Raw genomic sequence first — 18971 nt, forward strand, 5'->3', positions numbered from 1 at the left:
TTACCTTTCATTCAACTCAAAAGAATACTGCAGCACGTCCCCAAAGGGAGTCCATAAATAGCGAAGGATTCTGCCCTAATCCCCTATCTATTCCTATCTGGATAATATGGCATTTTGACAAGCGCTGCCAAAACGCAAATTTATGGCAAAGCTGAGATTTTTTGCATGGCCAGCACATGCTCTACAAACTCTGGATTCCAAGAAATAAACACAAGCCCCTTGCAGGAGACATATGGCTTTTCGGATCCGGAGGCCTCACGCAGCTACGGAACTGCGCTCAGGAATTCTGCCTCCCTCTCCCATCCCAGGTGGAGTGCCCCTGGAAGGAAAATGACCTGGTCACCATCACCCAGCCTCCCATCTGGCTCTTTGCTTTCATTCACTGCTGGTGCTGGGCAGAGCCGGGCACCCCAGCAGGGCTGAGCTGGGTGTTTGGCACGGGCAGGGACACCAACGGGGACAGGGCCGGGAGTGTGGCCACAGATACAGTAAGCTGGAGGTACACTGCAAAGGGCATCCTGGAAAGAAAAAAAAAAAAAGGAATATTGGGATCAAAAGGAAGGGGGAACCTCCTGAGAGCCTGCCTTCCCCCAGGAGCTGCATCTTAAACCAGGTACAGAAGCGAAAAGGAAAATGGTGGAGGCAGCAATTCAGCGCACGTGCACGGTCAGTGCAGACAAATACATTTTGCCCAGCCAAAAAATCAACCCTGGAAATTCACATCCATCCCCACAGGCACCAGGCAGGATTGTTTCCTGCGCCGTGCTCTCCAGGTGGAACTTTAAATCACTCGCCGATGAGGACTGCACACACCTCCCCCGGGAGCCTACGCCACAGCCCAGCACACAGCACGTATCCTGCTGGCCTCGGTGGACCACAACAGCTAGGTGCAGCAGCAGGATGGGGAAAGTGCACAGCAGATTTAAAAAAAAAAAGACACACAAAGCCATTTCTGACAAAGGGGAAGTGCTGCATCCTTGCCAAGTAGCTGTTGTTGGCCACATACCCTTAGGATTCTGTCTACTCGCAGGCAAAATATGAAGTCAAAGATATTTGTTTGAAACCCGCAGGCGGACACTGCAATTCTATTAAAAAAATAAAAAATACAACTGGCATTAATTCTAAAAACTTCCCACCGCTGGGACTGGGATTCAAAACCAGCAATGGACAGCGAGGCCAAAACACACTCGGAGCAGACGCCTGCAAAAGATTCCAAGGGAAATTAGTTATGTGGTTTTCATAACAAAAATAAAATAAAATCCAACGCTCTAAAAAGGAAAAAAAAAAAAAAAAGGCAGCTTCACCACGCTGTTTGGGGATCACTCCGGACCTGCCGAGGTGGGAGGCTTGCTGCAGCCCCCGCGTGTCCCCGTGCAGCTCTCAGATGGCGCAGCGAGGGGAAAAGCAAACGCAAAGCCCCGAGCGGGCAGCAGGTCCTCCCCGTCCCCACGGCTTCTGCAGGGAAGAGCCCAGCTCACGAGGCAGCAGCAGCTCTCCTGCGGCTGCAGGAAGGCCCCTCGCTGTCCGTCTGTCCCCACCAGCAGCCGGGAGCTGTCACCTCCCAGCGCTGCCCTCCCCAGACAAGCGCAGGGTGGGCGACCCGCGGGACTTCCAGACAGCCCCGACTTCCCTCGTTCTTGTGCGCTCAAGTCAGCCTTACGCCATAAGCTCCTTTTTTTTTCTTTTTCCCCCTAAGTGATTTTTTTGTAGCTGAGTCACACTGAGCTGCTGCCAGGAATTTTTTTTTTATAATTAGTGAATGAGAGCAAGGTTTTGCCTGAGCATGCCTGACAACATCTGCTGATGGCAGAGAGCTCGTGGAGCGCGGCTGAGCCCTTCCTCCCAGCGGCACGGCTGACGGGGCTCCTCCTGCCCGTGCGGTGTGAAACGTGTGCTGCTTCTGCTCATCCACATTTTGAGGGGATGGAGATAAACTGGAGCGAAGTCCAAAGGGTAAGGGAGAAGGGAGAGAAACGTGGGCTGCCTCTTGGCTGAGCAAGCGCCTTGCGAGAGCATCCCCATGACAGCGTCGGCAGCTACGCGCCTCGCCATCGAGCTGCATAGCTGCAAAGCCACCGTGCGTCACATCTTCCTTAGAGACAGACGACGGTATGGAGTTCCAGAAAACCACAGAAAAAATAACTTCCTCAACCTCTGTCTTCGATGGACACGGGAGCTGTTTTGCAAGTGAGGCTCCAACCTAAAGATCAAGCAGAAGCCACGTCCGATAAGCCAAATGCAGACATCTGGTGGCGGCAGCCTCAGCTACGCACAGGATCCTTCCTGGACGATCCCAAACCCTCACAGGTCAGAAAAGCAGATGAATTACCACCCTAAGGATGAAGTCTCCCTGTAGGGTATCCTACAGAGCGATGCCTGTACCCTCCACACACTCCTTCCTCACCTGGTCTTGCGATTTGTATCACCTCACAAATGGCCAAGGACCAAGCCAAGCCCTACAGAGCGAGGACGTGCTGGAAATACATTTTCTCTGTAGCTTTGATCTGGTCCACCTGTGCATGGTCCTTTTCAGATGGACACGTGCCACACGTGCACGAAGTCCTGACGCAGATGGCACCGAGAGCAGAAGATGCTCCTCGGGTGGGGAGTTACCCAGTCGCTCGCTGCGGTGCTGAGTCCTCTTCACTTCACGCTTCTCATGTGCTGCTCCGAGGCAAAAATGAAGGCGTGTTGCCACTGCCAAACTGGGATACTTCTCAAAGGATGAGAGTTTTCATAAAATCCTAGAGAGCTATGTTCCTAACGCCTCCATTTTGTAGCTGAGGAGAGGAGGCATAAAGGAGCTTCGGGCATCCAGGCCCAGCTCAGCCTACAGCTCGCACTTTAAGAAACAAATAGCGGTGAGCAGCGTGTGACATGTTTGCCGTGCCACCTCCCGTGAGACCATCTGCAGCAGGAGCACACCGAGTGGCTGCAAACCAGCCCTCGGACTGGGACCCAAGAAATCAAGGCACCAGTTGTGTGGGAAGGGCAACAAACCCCACACCAACACGAACCCTGCGGCAGCGGCACAGCAGGATGCTCGTCTCCTTAACCATGACTTTACCCTTCCTGGTTTTCCACAGCTCTCCTCGTTCCCAGCCCCGTGCCGTACAGGGCAGAGGTCCCACATACACACCTGGCCACCTCCATCTCCCTCGCTGAGCTCTGCCCGTCCCATACGAGCAACGAGGGCAGGGGTGCCATGGAAAAACACAGCCCACGATCCCATAATTAGAAACTGCTTCGTAACGCGTACAGGGGGCTGAATTAAGGTTGCAGAGGAATACTGTAAATTGGATGCACATTTCTTGTTCCATTTTACTGCTTTTTTTTTTTTTTTTTTTTTTTGCTCTCCCCCTTATTTGGCTTTGGCTGCACTTCAGATTAAGCTCCTAATAAGGGCTGGAGTTGGACGAGGTTTTTCAGCCCATCAGATTGCAGCCTTCCAAGCCATTGAAATGAGATTCAAGCTGAACTTGAATTTTCAATAGTTTGGCCTAAAGGCAAGGGTGTTAACAACAGACCTGCCAACACCTTCTCTATGAGAAATGTCTGAAAACATGTCTGCACATCAAATACTGCTCGGGCTCTGGTAGACAAAAGCCACAAAGCTAACAGCTCAAACCCACTGCTGACTTGCTCAGCCAGTTCTCCTGTCAGTACAGCCCATACGTTTGCTCTGAAGCAGAGGACCTCTGTATTCTCTCTAGGAAAACTCTTCCCCACCACCAACAGCACCAAGTCCTGCCGTAGTTTTGTTACGACAAGGTAAAGTGGAATGAGGAGAGGTGGAGATATCCCAGTGGGCGTGCAGGAGCAGATAGATCCACACCAGTTCACCCTTTGGAGGATCCTTCAATCGCTCACGTTGCTGAGATCGAAGCTATCCCACCGAAATCCAACTGGAAGAGGCATCAGAAAACAGCACATCCTGCAGCCAACTGCTCCTACAAGCAGCAAAAAACTAAGCAGAAGCTTTCTTTTCCTTGTTAAACACGCTTCTCTTTTTTAATCTACACTCTAGGATGAGATGAAAAGGTCGGCCTGAATCCTAGAACCGAGGTAAATGTGACAGGACTGGAGCACATCCCTAGCGTCAGATGCAGTGTGCGCCTTCAGATCTTGGCTTCCGTGGAGGAGGGCTTCCAGCGAGACCTCTGCTGGCATCCTGAGCAGGTTTTGTTTCATGTTTTTTAAATTACTGAAGTGTGTTTTCTTGAGGACACCAAGGCTTTGACTTCCCCATTACCAAAAGCTTTTCAAATTCACATCTCTGGTGCCGTGGGTCTGAAGAGCAGCCCCGGCCGCCTGCCCTCCCCAGCTCTGGAGGCAGCAGGGAAGTGCAGGGAAAGCAAAGCGCTCCTCTTGCTTTGATGACGAATGATAAAGAAAAGGAGCGATGGTTTCTTGAACTGCATCCAAGGGAAAGTAACCCTGCTAGAGTGCCTGGCAGGGCATCAGCTGCAATGGAAATTTCAGCTTTCAAAGAACAGAAATCAGACTCCAAAAAGGGGGCGGGGAGACCCTGCAGGAGCTGAGGTGCCACTAATTCCACAGATTGTTTTACAGACCCCTGCTTCTCTCCCATGAAATTATATCCTCGGCAGGAAAACCATCTGGCTCCGAGCTCTTTTGGTAAGTGGAGCGTAAACAGCATGGAAAAGAGCTCGTACCTGAGCGACAACCAGGCTGGGATGGGATGCGCCAGGCTGGTCCTGCACAGGCAGCAGACCAGAGGGAGGGCAGCCAGACCACCAGGACTTTGTGTCTTTCTTCTGATGGATGAGGCAGGGGCTTTGCACCCCCCGAACAGGCAGAGCTTGTCCATCACAATGGGGAAGTGCTGGCTGGGATGGCACGGCGCAGCGCGAAGAAGAGCACGGCGACTCCTGCAAAAAGGCCTGGACTTGATTGAAGTTATTTTGTTAGTAACATTCGGTTCAGCAAGGTGAAAAAACCTGCTGTGCTCTTCAATAGCTCTTAACAGGGAAGGCTGGAGCGTGATCATTCATTCACACGAGAGCTGTGAGCACAGGACGTGTTAGCTGAACAATGGGGTCTGCGCTGCAGCTGGCACTTGGCACGTTAATACCCGGTTCTCTGTCGGGACGGGCTTCCACTGGTAACAACAAGGCACCAAAAAGTGCACAGAAACGGCAGCTCCCGACTTTGAAATCAGGAGCTGTCTGGCAGCTTTGCATAGGGTGACACAACCTCGAGGAGAATTACGCACCGCTGCGTCTTCGCCCTGCTCGACACCCCTGGTTTGTATAGCTTGAAGCTCCGGAGGAAGCAAACGCTGAGTAATGAGAGAGGAAAACAAAACAAAATCACAAGAGATGTGGCAGCCCCAGCTCGGGCGAGGCAGAGGCTGTCCTCTGCCACCTCCCTGGCAGTGTCCACCACCGAGGTGGCAACGCAGCACCACCGTGGGCAACGATTCCCATCACGCTGCCTCTTCAGCCCAGGCTTGTGCTTTTTGCACCAAGCTGGTTTCTTCCCACGGCCAGCAAACCCTGAGAAGCGCACACGGAGCAGCAAAGGCAAGGCACAATCTGTAACCGCGCTAATTGCTGGGATAATTACAAAGTGAGAGAGCAGGCTAAATACCAGAGGGCTGAGCATCGGCACAGAACCGCCTTCCTTCTCAGGAGCTGCCTCACACACACGACCTTCCTCACCACGAGCTGTACCTGCTAAGCCATCTCCCTGGTCCTGAGCAGATGACAAAATAAATACATAAATCAGTAATTCTTCTTTTCAATAGATTTGACCTTATTTTCTCCTTAGTGCGGCAGGATGAAAAGCCGTTCCTATTGAGCAATTGAGTTTTTTCCTGCAACAGACATGAGCTGGCTTGTTCTGAGCATTTAGGATTTCAAACCCAATTAAGTAAAGTAACAAATGCTGCACCTAAGGGTTTCCCAGCCCCCAGGAGGAAATGCTTTATACATACCCAGATTTTTCCTAGCTTCACCACCGCATACTTGAGACGCGGATCAAGGGATGAATCACGTTTTCAGATTCTTCACTACAAAGCTCAAAGAAACCCTAAATGTCCTAACCTCCACCTGTGGCACCAAGCAGCAGTTGTCATGCTGGGCTCTCCTGCCTTGCTCCGTGCCACTCGGTGTCCATCTGTCCTGGAAGCATGCAGCTGGGGGAAGGATCTCTGGATAATCCCCGCTATAAAATAATCTGGAGACCCGGATAATCCACGCTGGCCATCAGGAGCTGCTTCGTTCGCTGTGTGATTTCCCAACAGCAGTGAAGGGGGAGGATGTTGTGCCACACATTGCAGGGGGTCCCACGGAGCCCCGACCAGGCTGCTCCCTGCCTGCACTGCACCGACACCCCCAAAAATAAGCAGTTTTACCCCAAAGACAGCCTCTCCTTGTGTGTTTGTGCAAACAGGGGCCAGCACAACAGCCCCTGAGCCCCAGGTGGGCCTGCAGGCTGTGCCCGGGGGTGTTAATTCAGTAATTAGAGGGATGGCCACAGACAGAGGTGGCATTCGGTGGCCTCTCATCCTATCAAGTTTTATCCTAGCGAGGCTTTCACGCCAGCTGCCCTGCTCTTTCAGCTGTGAAGCCTGCAGTAAATCCTTGCGGAGACAACATCAAACAGAGGATGCTGGACGGGGCCCAAAGCAGGGCGGCCGGTCAGGCAGCCCGAGCCAAAAGGCACGGCTCACGGGGCATTTTAGTCTTCAGCCGACTAAAACCTGGATCATTCCTGCAACTCCAAGTCAAGCTGCCTGCAGCACGGCGCCTTCCCAGCCAAGGCAGCGCTGCTGTGGGTCCCGTCTCGTCCCCGTCCCTCTGTTCCCGTGCTCACCTTGCCCCTGGGGACAAGGCTCCTCCTGTCACCACCCTTCCACCCTGAGAGACACCGGCAGGGATTTGTCCGCAGGGGAAGGCAGGGACACCCACGGCCCCTTCTGGTTCACAACCTGGCAATTAACTGGCTCGAAAACTGCCTCTCTAGGCAAAAACCCGTCCTGGGAGCGACTGGGGCAGCAGACGCTGCTGCATGCACAGCCCAGGCAATAAACACCTTGTGGCAAACGGGGCCCTGGGTGCTCCCGTCACAAAAAATCACTCAACTTACGGCCAGGAGGCGTGGGAGCGACTGTCAAGAAAGCCTACAAGGCTCCGAGGACAAGTGTGTCACGAGGGGAGGAAAAACTGCTCGGCAGCAGCCCTCAGCTTGTTCTATTCCTTAAAAAAAATAAAAAGGAATCAAAGCTACGCCATACATTAGCACTTGACTATTCCCTACCCTCAATTTCCAGCCATTTGTACCGCTCCCTGGAACCCCCTACTCCTTAAATTTATTTTTGTGCATCTCCACCAACACCAGAGACCCGAACGCCAGTAATCTTGGTGGGAGGCACCCAGCAGCCCTGCCCCATCGCAGGACTAAAACCTATTTGTGCAAACTCGCACCGTGAAAGCCAGGCAGCAAATCTGCCTATGGAAAACTTCCCATGCTTTCAGATTAGGAGATCAAGCTGGAGGCATTAAGACCTTTCCTGTTGCGTGTCTGTGAAATCCAGCTCTGAGGACACAAAACCGGGGCTTTTCTAACCCTGGAACGAAGCGATTTGGGGAGCGTGCAGCGCGGCGGCGGGGGGCAGGCCGGGCTCACATCGCACCCGGAGCAAGGAGGCTGCTGCTCTGCTTCCCTTCCCTCCAGACAACAGGCACAGCAGCTTCATTTGAGCTCCAAAGCTTTGGAAACAAACCCTCGCACGATTTGCAAAGCTCCCCGAGCACGGAGATGGCAGGGGAGAGGTGGTTCTGAGCAGCTGGTAATGGAGCAGCAACGCAGCCTCTGTGCTACTGCCGCCAAGCCAAGCAGAATTAGAGGGAGCAGCCTGCAAAATAAACGTGGGGAGTCACCGGCTTGGGATACAATCAGCATAACTCCTTGCCCTGCTAAACAGCAGCTATCAGTTGATAAAAGAAGCGCATACCTGGATGCTGAGCGCCCAGGCAGCGCTTGTGCGGCAGGATTTGTAACCTGCTGCCCTTCAACCCGCCCTAAAAGCACCAGAGCAGCATCCAGAAGAACTTGAACTTTCCTTTGGAGACTTCGCCCTGACACAGGGCCTTTCAGCAGAGGATCTCAGAGCACCTTACGACCATTTAATTAAAGCTTCCAGCACGGGAGCAGCCTCCGGCTCACACAGCAGCACAAGCAGCTCTTTCTTCTGCACTGCTGCGGCACCCAGCTCAACCAGGAGTGGGACCCCACAGAGCTGGTGGATACGGCCCGAGCTGCACCCAGATTTTTGCAGGACGGAATGGGGGGCTCCAGGGACAGGAGAGGAGATGGGGACCAGAGGGGGACAGCGCCCAGAGCCAGGAAGGGCACACGGAGCGACCAAAGAGCAGGGGAGGCGAAGGCAGAGACAGCAGTGAGATGGGGGCTTGTGCTGGAGGCTGGTCTGGTTAAATTGTGCCCCTTCATCATTTAAACACCAAATATTTCCCCAGCACAGCAGCACCAGGGGCCTGTCCAGCCACCTAATAGCCCTGGAGGGTCGGTAAAATGGGAAACCACGCTTTTTTTTTTTTTCCTGCTTACCTATGGGGTGAAACTTTTGCTGGTTGATGTAAATCCATTTAAACACCAGTAGGTTCAGACATCTGCCTGTGTACAGTGTCAGCTGCGAGAAATGAGCTCACATCCAGATGCAGTGGCATGTCAGGATTAGCCCGGGCTGGGGCAGGAATGCTTCCATGTATGGAAAAATATTGGAGCACTGAAACCATAAGCTTGGAGCAGAGCAAAGTGAGAGGCCCTGTCAATGAAGCCGTGGGCTCAGGTTTAGAGGATTTAGCGGCTCAGATCCGCCACGAGATCCTCAGCACGCATTACCATAAATTTCACACTTTTTCCAAAAGGGACTCCCCTAGCAGTGCTGCGAGGGGGAGATCCTAAAGCCGTTTGTTTGCTCTGGAAGCGGGGCTCACACCGCTGGGTGCAATTATTGCTCCCCGAGCAGGGCTCAGGCGCTCACAGGGTGGCTGCTCGTACCTGCCCAGCCGTCTCTGCAAGGGGGCAACGTCCTCTTCAGCTGCTCCGGCACGAATCGAGAGGGCTCATTTGTCAGCACGCGGAGCTGCTGCTCGTGAAGTAATGGCTATGACTTCATCTCGCCAGGGGAAGTCTCTCGGGAACAAGGGAGAAGCAGAATTCCTCTCTCCAGCTCGCTCGCACAGTCGCAATTAGTTTCGGTTGTGTCCTGCTCTCTCCCACACACATTACCTAATTCTCACCCAGATTCCTAAATCCTTGCACTGAAACGTAAAATGAGGCTCCTTTCTCTGCTCCCTCCTGGTGGGGCTGCACCCTGATGTCACCGCAGTGTCACCCGGAGCCATCCCAGACACCTCACCCGGGCTCCCCAGGATGCCACCAGCTTTTTTTTTGTGCCTTGGGCACAAACTAGGAACCTGGTAACTCCTGGCAAATTAATTTTAAATAGGGACCTTTGCGGAGAGGATTCCAGAGCCTTTCCCCCCAGCTGGGCAGGTCTGTTCCCAACCTTCACGGCTGCAAAACTCACAGCACAGCCTCACAAATCACCCCATCACTACGCTGCTGTGCCTGGCCTGGGAAATCCAGCTCTGCTTCTGCCCCAGGCGGCACAGGACTCCCGGCGCCGGTCACCCCGCTGCATTCCTCCTTCCGAGCAAGCTCTGCGAGGTTTGCTGTGCCCTGAGTTCGCTTTCCTGTGATTCCACCGAGCAGGCTCCTGTCCTCGCTCTCCTACGGGGCTGGCAGCACAGCTCGTGGTCCCCACAGCTCCCTAGAAGCACATTTGGGGCTTAAGTCTGCAGGCCAGCATCTCCCTGACGCTGTCTCCACCGCTCGTCGTCCCAGCACAGGCAGTGGGAGCATCCTGGGGGCTCTCCCGTCCTCGTTTTGCGAGCAGAGGGGCTCGCTGTGCTCTGGGCAGGGGGCTGATGCCGCAGCAGCCTGCCAGGAAGGGCCCTGCCGCACCAGCAGCGCTCAGTCAGGCAGTCACGCTAAATAAAGCCCGCAAATTCTCTGCATATTAATTGTTGGTTTCAATTGTTCCCGGTGTTGAAAGGCAGACGTGAGAATATGCAGAAAACATTCCTGCATCTGTTTAGTTCTCCCCCCAGTCAACACGACACTGCATTTTCTTTGGAAAACTCACGGTGATGATCCGATGAGCCATCCTGCAGCGGGGCGCACGCACACGGCACCCGGGCGGTAATCCGAAATACGCGCACAAATTCTCTGGCGGGATAGAGAAGGAACGTATTTGTGTCTTTTTGCTTACTCATCAGCTCCTCGTTTCACTGCCAGCTCCTCCACTGGCCTTATCTTTACTTCGGGACCTTTGGATATAAGCTGCAGTTGTATTTTTTGGCTGTGTGGCCAAATAGCGGTGGGACCCAGCACGAGGAAGCCGCTCCGAGCAGAGGAAGGGACGGCAGTGCCCCAAGCACAGCTCACTACAACACCGCCACGGGGGGAGCTCAGCCCCCTGGAGCCAGGCTGCCCACGCACAGCCAGGGGGACAAAACCCTCCTGCTTCTCCAAAAGAGGATCCCAGAAAGTGGACGATGCTGGGCTGCAGGTACCGGTCTGGAATTTATCCAGACGTGGCACAGATTTCCTGCATGGCTTTTCCAGATTGTAAATCTCCCCGTGCCTTTTGTTCACCGCCTGTTCAAATTACAGGCTCCCTGAGGTAGGAGTCTAACACCTGCAGCAGCACAGGTTGGATTTCTGCAGCCACGGACAGGTCCCTGAAGTGTCTGCCACTGCAGCTGCCCGCCTGTGAAATAAGTGCCTGTAACGCAGCGCGTCCCAGAGCGGGGCAGCGAGACCTCGCTGGGGTTCGAACACATCAGCCTTCCCCTGCCAAAAGTTCCAATAAAAGCCCAATGCGGCAGCGTTAAGGCATAAAGAACAGAAGGAAGGCGAGGAAATGAGAGGAAATTGCTGCACACAAAGCACGAGTCGCAAGGAATCCAAGCGCCCTCCGTGTGCTCTTCCCTTCCCGACTGCCAGCGCACGGCGGTGGCACCGCCACCAAGCCACCTGCCTGGAGAACGCATCAAACACCTCGTGTGTTACACCAGGATGTGTTACGGAGCTGGCTTAAAGGCTCCGTACAGCCAGGATTATTCAGCACTCAAGCCAGCCTGAAAGCTCGGGAGTCAGCTTGTTATTTGCTGAAAGCAGGGGGCCTGAAATTATCCGTGAATAGTTCAAAGCCGCAGTTAATTCAACATCTCTCCTTTCAAAAGCACAAAAATCACAGATTCCTGGGGTGTGTAAGCTTCTTAAAAATGACAAACTACTAACTGCCAAATCAAAGCGGCAAACAGAAATCCACATGGCTGATAAGACAAATAGTTGCATTTTAAAGAGTAATTAAATATCACTTTGGAATATTTTGCTTGGAACTTGGCTCCCTGATAAAAAATGGGAGGGGAAGGAGAAAGAGGAGGAGGAGGAAGCAACCCGTGTATACCAACGAGGTTTTTGCAGGGTAAATACTCAGGCAAATGCTGCCCAGCCTCATTTCTTCAGCCCAGCGCAGCCCCTGGCACCCCTTGATGCTGCCTGGAGCCCCAATTCCAGCAGCTCGCCCTGTCCCCGCGTGGGGCAGGGGTGAGCAGCAGCCTGGGCTGTTCCCCCCGAAGCATCTTTTGACTTAGCTGAGATTAAAACCATAACCCAACCCGTACGCTGGGAACGTTGCTGAAAAAAACAGGAATGCAAAACACAGCAGAAGTGAAACCTTATCCCAGGCAGCACTAGCTGACCTCGCCGTGCGCAGCTTTGAAACATTAAAAGTCCGTCCACGAGAAGGGATCAGAAACCTCCAAAACATCCCTCGACCCTCTCAGAAATCCTAACACTTCACACAGACTGCCCCAGGACTAAGAAGCGCCTCCAGACAGCGAGACGTGATGGCACAAAAGGCTTGATTTGAGTCCTGGAGAAGGAGACGGCTTCGTGCATTTCAAACCCCGGTGTTATCAAACTGCTCCAAAAATCTGGAGCGGGCTGAGTCACGAGCTGAGGCCTGGGGCAGCTTTTTGGGCAGGACCTGCAGAGGCCAGCCCCCGAGCCAGCCACACGGCAGAGCTCTGAGCTCCTGCTGCTTCCCCCTGCCATAAAGCCAGGAGGATGTGAACAAAGCACGGGCCTGATCCAGATACCCCTGAGGTTTATGGAGAGACATCCAAGGGCTCTCAGAGCAGGGCCTCGGATATCTGCAACGAGCAGCCGAAGGGATGCAATAAACAACCCGGTGGATGACACACCAGCGAGACACGCAGAACATTAATTTCCCCCCCGGGGAAAGCGTTCAGGCAGGCGGCGTTGGGGATGTGTGGGGAAACCCAGCCTCAGAGGACGTCTGTGATGTTATTGCAGGACGTGGATTTTACACCCAGACCTGGGGGCTGCTGATCCTGGGGTTCCACTGCAAGGCCGGGGGCTTTGCACAGGAGATGGTTGGTAATTGCACAGAGGGTCGCCGCAGAGCTGTACGAAATATGCTCAGAAATCATCTGGAAAAGCGTCAGCGACACGGGTTAGAGAATGTTTTGGCTTTGGTGCTGTGCTCACAACGTGGAAATGCTGCAGAGCCACTCCTGGGCCAGATGGAAAGCTGGCTGCTCTGCCCCTCCAGCATCGCCCTGTGTTTTGCACCTTCTCCTGTGAAAGATTGTTCCACGTTCAGCTCACAAAGGCACGCCTTGCTGGGGAGGAACTGTGCTGATTGCTGCACGGAGCAAAGTCGCTGTGCTCAGTTCTGCAACCCGAGAGTAACAAATGAAACGTCAGCCGGGCATTTTTCAATGGACGTTTTCATTTCAACATCTGGATTAAGATGCCACAATGAAAAACAGCACACAGGCTCCCCTGCGCCGCTTTCAGAGATCTCCCGTTCTTCTGGTTCAGAACCAGCGGGTTTCAGAGCAAACAAAGAATCGGTCGGTGCTGCTGCTGCCGCCTCGCTCCTTACTCAACAGCCTGATGTCATGAGAAGAGCAGATTTTTCAAATCTGCATCTCCTCGAGCCAAGGATTTCACACACATTCCCACCCCAAAAACAGCAAGTCAGGAATACAGCTGAAAGCGATTACCTCGATATTTTTATATGATGAAACTCAAAAACTGCCTCGACTGCCTTACCAAACCCTCCGTCAGACAAATCCCCCATCTGTGCTGACCGCCTGCCTCCCTGGCCTCAGCAGATGGCGGCTGCAAGAAGAAACCTTGCAAGTCCCTGAAAACCTGGGTGTAACCTCACCTGTAACCAAGGGTTTGTGGCCTCCCCCCCCCCCTCCAGGTATTTAATACCATCAGATTTAGTGGCGTTTCCACCTCCTCCCCACCGTTTCTTGCACAGACCTGGCTCCCAGCTGCTCACCCAGCAGAGCTGCAATGCTGGCACCATGCTGCACACCTGCAGCTCCTCACCAATCCGTCTGGGGTGTCCTATTAGCAGAGCTCCTACAGCTGATGATCTTTTTAAGCAGAGAGAAAAAGCCTTGTTCTTGGAAAGACGGGGCAGAAAACATAATTTAAAAAAAAAAAAAAAAAAGTATTTATTGTAGAAATCTTCACAAGAGGTCGGTCACATTTCACCAAGACCAACCTTTTACCTGCAGTGATGAAGACGATGTGCCCCCAACACAGAAGAGGTTCTTCTATCCATGCCCAGCTCGGATCACCCGTTACCTCTGTCAATCCACTGGAACAACGCCACCCAAAGCTACGAACACGCTCCTCTCCCTCTCCGTAGGGTGAGAGGGAGCTGCTGTTTTCCTCGTGCACAGAGGAAGAGCACATGCCCCTGTCACTGAGCTCAGCAAGAGCCACATTTTGTATTAGTCCAGGAGATGATACCCAGACCAGGATGCACAAATCCAGCTTTAGGATGAAGGGAAACCACTCTCTCCCAAGCAAAACATATTTACCAGCATGAGCAAAGAGAGATCTTTAAACTGTTTTCAGAGACTTCACTGAGTAATCACAGAAATGTAATAAACATGTTCTGCATTCGTTTAAAACCAGAAGAGAACTATTTCGGCTCCAGTGGAAACAGTTTGGCCTTCCCGGGAAGCATCTGGGCAGCATTCAGGCAGATGCATAAAGGCAGCGGAAAGCAAACAGAGACTGCGGGGCGAAGCACAGAGCGTGCGGCGCTGCACACGAGCGGCCACACCGAGAACGAGGGGTGGGGAAAATCGGGATTAAAAAGAACGAGGAAGGTGACTGCACCAGGCAAGTAACAGGTAGAAACAAAAGCAAGGGCAAATAAAGAGCAGCAGAAGATAAACTGCTTCTCATTGCAGACACTTCTCTTTCTTTTTAATCTGTTTCTCTTAATGCAGATCCTTTTCTCTTCCAGTGCAGGGACCCTTCTTGCACCCTTCTGTACGCAGGGATGTGTGGCAGCACCTCCTCGATCCTGAAAGCAGCCAATTTCGTAGCAAAAAGCACCCAGCTGGCACACAGCACCGCAGCCAGCAGGGACAGCACGCTCCTGCCCAAGGCTCTGTGCCCACACTGCTCCGACAGCCCCTAAATGTCCCCCATGGGCTCACCCAGGAGCTGGGGGTGCTGGTGCTGGCCAGGAGATGTTGGTGCTCCCGTGGATGGAGCACACGGGGCACGCAGGCAGCTGGGGCTGGTGACATCGCCGAGCTCCTCGGTGCCTTGGGCAGCCGTCAGGAATTAATGCCGGCCTCAAAGCAGCCCTCCAAAAGTTGAGCAGCTGCTCGTGCAAGCAGCTAACGACAGGGTGATGTTAAACCAAAACCCCAGCTGAAACAAAGAGACGGCTCGACATCTCCCTCGTGCCCTGCTCAGCGACTCCAGGCTCCATCAGGAGACAAATCAATCACCAACAGCTGCTGTAGCTCCCCAAAACCCGGCCTGAGCGCCTCGATTGAGGGATGTGTACCAAAAGTTGAAGGCCTCCGATCTCATTTGGTAACGATTTTGTTCTTGAAAAAAAAAAAAAAAACTCACAATAATAGGGCTGCCTGTGGCTCAGACAGAGGCACAGCGCCATCCTCCTCATTAATCAAAGGCCTTCCCCATGTCCAGATGTTTGCAGACTTCTCCGGCTCTTTTATTACTGGTTTGGAGACGGAAATCCCTGCTAAAGTTACCCAAACGTAACCGGTTGCTGCAGGACGCCCTCGGTCCTACAACCTGGCATCACCGAGCTCCCCAGGAATTCCCTGAGAGCGGCTCCTTTCTTGGGCAGCCCACGCTACTGGCACCGATATCCACGGGAGTAAGAGGTTATTTCACCTTTAGCACTGTGGGAATTTTACCGTGAGCCCAGAAAGGAGGCTGGTTGTTCAAACCCAGCAAGGCTCAGTGCCTGGGCTTCGGAAAAGGGAGAAAATTGAAAAAAAAAAAATAATACCACGGAGTGCACCAGGGAAAGGTGATGGGTACACTGATAAATATTTCAGTAGTCTGACAAGCAGGAAACTGTCAGAGCTGTATTATTCAGTAATTCTGAGCAACAAAACTGATGCTACAGCCAACACGGGACAGTAAGTCGTCTCCCCACAAAGCTTTCACAACCCCAGACCAACTATCGGCTGGCTGCTGGGACCTCCAGAGGTCTTCCAGCCACAGCCACCAACACAAAAGAGCCACGGCTTCACCCGGCCAAGCTCCAAGGACGATTCCCCACAGCCCCTCCGGGCCAAGGCTGGGAGCTCAGGGATGGATTTCAGTTCCCTGCCTGATTTTTCCCACATTTCTGCCTCCCTTTTATCCCTGTTCTGTATCTACACGGCGCTTTTCTTCCAGTAAATCTGTGTAAGTCTCTGGGGCTTGTCTCACATCGGGTTTAAGAATAGCTTTTAGAGCAAAAGAGCCATAACTCAAAAGGACTGTCTACATTTTCCTAATGCCTTTGTTTTTAAACAAATTAAGCCTGCAAGGTACCGAGCATATGCTAGACATCCCCAGCTCTTGCTGGCATGTAGTTAAAAAATAGAAAGTTTGTGCTTTTCTGGAGAGCCGGGTCATTAGCCCGCCTATTTAAAAAGCAGCCTATTATACAAGGAAACTTCTATCTGCCTGAACTACAGATTATAAATCTCCTGTTTAGAAATCTGATATCCCGACATAATTGCCCTTATAACTTACAAATAGGTTCTCTGTTATCCACAGATTAAGCTTCCTCCAAAGCCACATCACATCTGCTTAGTTTTGAAAATATACAGCACAAGCTTCAATTACTTTACACTCTGCACAAAAATAATCCTGAATTTAACTCAGGGTTTCTTGGAATAAGAATTTAAGACCCCATAATCTTTTTATTTCATGTTTTCTCGCAATCTAATAGATGGAAGTATTGGCCAGAACGTAAAATTAATGCCGCCTTCCACTCCAACCACTTCCCAACAATTTCATTATGTTACAGGGGAATTTTTAAAGCAAATACGGCAAAGCAAAAAGCCCCAGCACCTAAACAACCTGAAACATTCTGCAGGGAAATGGCCAGCTGCTAATTGGAACAACAATCCCTTCATGCCCCTGTAGCAAGAGGTTTGGGTTTTAAAGGCACTGATGTTAAAACCCAACTCCTCTGAGGGACAAAGCAACTCCCCTAGTTAAGCCAAGCGCCTGCTGAGAGCTGCCTTGGGTTCAAGGGGGGAAACTGGGGGGGTCTGCAGCAGCAGCACCCAGGTGGGTCAAGCTGGACATGAGGAATCAGAGGTTTAGTGACAAAAATGACAGCAAACCAGCCAAAAATCACACCACCTATACTTCCCCAAAGAGGGGACATCCAACAGCGAGCCCAATGACAGAGAACGTTTCTGAAGATGACTTCACCGATGCGGACAGCGGAGGGCTCGGGGTCCTGGCCAGGAAGGAGAAGCCTCCTCCACCCCAGCAGAGCCCACATTTGAAAGGGTCACCCCCTGGGCTCTCGAGGCGTGGGATTGAAGCCCAGCTGCAGGAAAAGGGCTGGGGGCGAGCCCACCTCCTCCAGGGCTGAGCAAGCGCCCGCTTGGCCACCGCCAGCGGCTGACAAAGGGAGAGGACCCCGCTCGCCGCACCCGCGGCTTTCAAACAGCCCGCTGCGATTCCGCTCCAGAAAGATGTTTAGAAATGACACTGCGGGGCTCCATCTTCTTAATTATTGCTCAACAGCTTTCAGAGAAGATTACGTTTGTAAAGGCTTTTTTTTTTTCTCCCCTTAAACTACCAACGCTGAGAACTTGCTGAATCTGAAAATCTGGTCTTTGCCCTCCCGTCCCTCACAGCCTTAGATCTCAGGGTTTTACAGAGCTCTTTTTGTCTGGTATTTCTCAGTGTTTCAGATGAAACCCTTCAGATTAGGGACTGTAACTTGTAGTATACCAAAAATACCAGCTGCTGAATAAATACCAAAAAAGAACAGCATCGATTCAGCCGGCTGCTTTGCCAGGAACTCCCAAACCGGCTCCAACCCTTTTTTCGATCACCAAATGTCCCCCTACGAGCTGAGGGAAACCACAGACCCGATCGATGCCGTCCCCAAATCCTCGCCAACATCCCGCAGATCCCCTGGGGACGCAGCCGGGTGCTCCCAGCCCCGAGCTGCTCCTCGGCCGGGCAGAGCCACCACCAGCTCCAGCCGTAGCACCGAGTTTACGTCTCGAGGAGCAAATCGCAAGGAAGCCGGGAGGCTTACAGAAAACCCACTTTTATTTAAGAACTGGGTCCCACACCCAGCAGACACCCCTTCCTCCGAGGGGCCAGCCAAGGCCGGGGCATGGCCAACACCCGGCGGCTGCCCTTGGCCCCTTTCCCTCACACCCAGGACTCAAGAAACCATCCTGGGCAGCTCCCCTAAATCCTGGGCAGCTCCCCTAAATCCCCTTTCAGCCTCAGCATCCCCCAGGAGCTTGGTGAAACCCAGCCCCACACCCCCACCACCCCTCTGCGTGCCCCCAGCCCTCTGCCCCAGCCATGCCCAGAGCCCTGGGGGCGCACAGGAACTTTCTGGAAGGCTCCGAGCCCTCAGCCCCACCGCTCCTCGCTTCATCCCCAGCGGGACAAAGCCCGGCAGGACCCTCCCTATGGGGCCGCCCCCCCCCTTACACACACACAAACCCCTCACCGCAGCCCCGTCGCGGTCTCACCTTGCGGTGCTTGTCGGCGAAGGGCAGCGCCAGCCAGGGCATTGCCCGCACCGCCTCCTGCCACTGCTGCTGCTCCTGCTCGGCCGACACGAAGACGATCTCGAGGCGCTGAGCTCCGGCCGCCGCCGCCTCCCCCCTGAAGCGCCCGTAGAAAGCGGCCAGGCTGGCGCCGAGCTGCGCGCAGGGGCCGCTCAGGCTGCAGCCGAAGTAGAGCCCCACCAGCGAGACCCCGCGGGCCGCCAGCGCCGCCACCGCCACCTCTTCCCCGTCGGCGGCCACCAGCACCTCGCCCAGCACCTCGGCCAGGCCGCCCGCCATCCCGCTCCCTCTTCAGCCTCCTTCTCCTCCTCCCCCCCCCCCCTGCAGCTCAGCCCCGGCCCCGCCGAGCCCCGCTCTGCGCCGCGCCCGGCCCGCCCGGGCCGCCAGGGGGCGCTGCCGGCACAAGCGCGGCCTCCGCCCGCCCCCGCCCGGCCCGGCCTCCCCGGGGCTCCGTGAGGGGAAACCCGAAGTAAGGGGGGGGGGGGGTTAAGGATGGGCGCTGGGTGCCCTCACGGGGTCTGGTGTCTTGAAAAGTGGTTTTGTTCCGGCCTCGCGAGGCTCTCGGCTGTCCCCCCTCGGGTCGCAGCCCGAGGTGGAAAGCGCTCTTTGTTTGCCAAACGGCGAACCCCAAAAGCCAAAGCGTCGAGGTGAGGAAATGTGGCTGCCTCGAAGCACAGCGGCTGCCTGCCTTGTGATGCGGGGAGGAAATAAAGTGTACACAGGGACATGCAAAGCAGCTTTGAAATGTATCCCCTC

At 53.7% G+C, this 18971-nt stretch overlaps 1 protein-coding gene across 5 annotated transcripts in view; it reads right to left on the bottom strand.

Moving 5' to 3' along the window:
* The window catches only part of NXN (nucleoredoxin), a 51137-nt gene extending 32546 nt beyond the window's left edge, over nt 1-18591 (bottom strand). Inside the window, exons 1-2 of one of the 5 annotated variants that reach the window (XM_068655628.1) lie at nt 18177-18310; nt 10199-10281 (exon numbers count right to left, since the gene is read on the bottom strand). In XM_068655628.1, coding sequence (XP_068511729.1) covers nt 10199-10219 — 21 coding nt within the window. In that variant the 5' untranslated portion in view covers nt 10220-10281; nt 18177-18310. Of the gene's footprint in view, nt 1-794; nt 966-3139; nt 3197-10198; nt 10282-14621; nt 14730-18176 lie in introns of those variants that run through there. The other 4 variants (XM_068655624.1, XM_068655626.1, XM_068655627.1 and 1 more) reach the window with 4 other exon arrangements.
* Nucleotides 18592-18971: the final 380 nt, after the last annotated feature.

This window comes from Anas acuta, chromosome 19 (genome assembly GCF_963932015.1).
Source record: "Anas acuta chromosome 19, bAnaAcu1.1, whole genome shotgun sequence".
Taxonomy (NCBI): domain Eukaryota; kingdom Metazoa; phylum Chordata; class Aves; order Anseriformes; family Anatidae; genus Anas; species Anas acuta.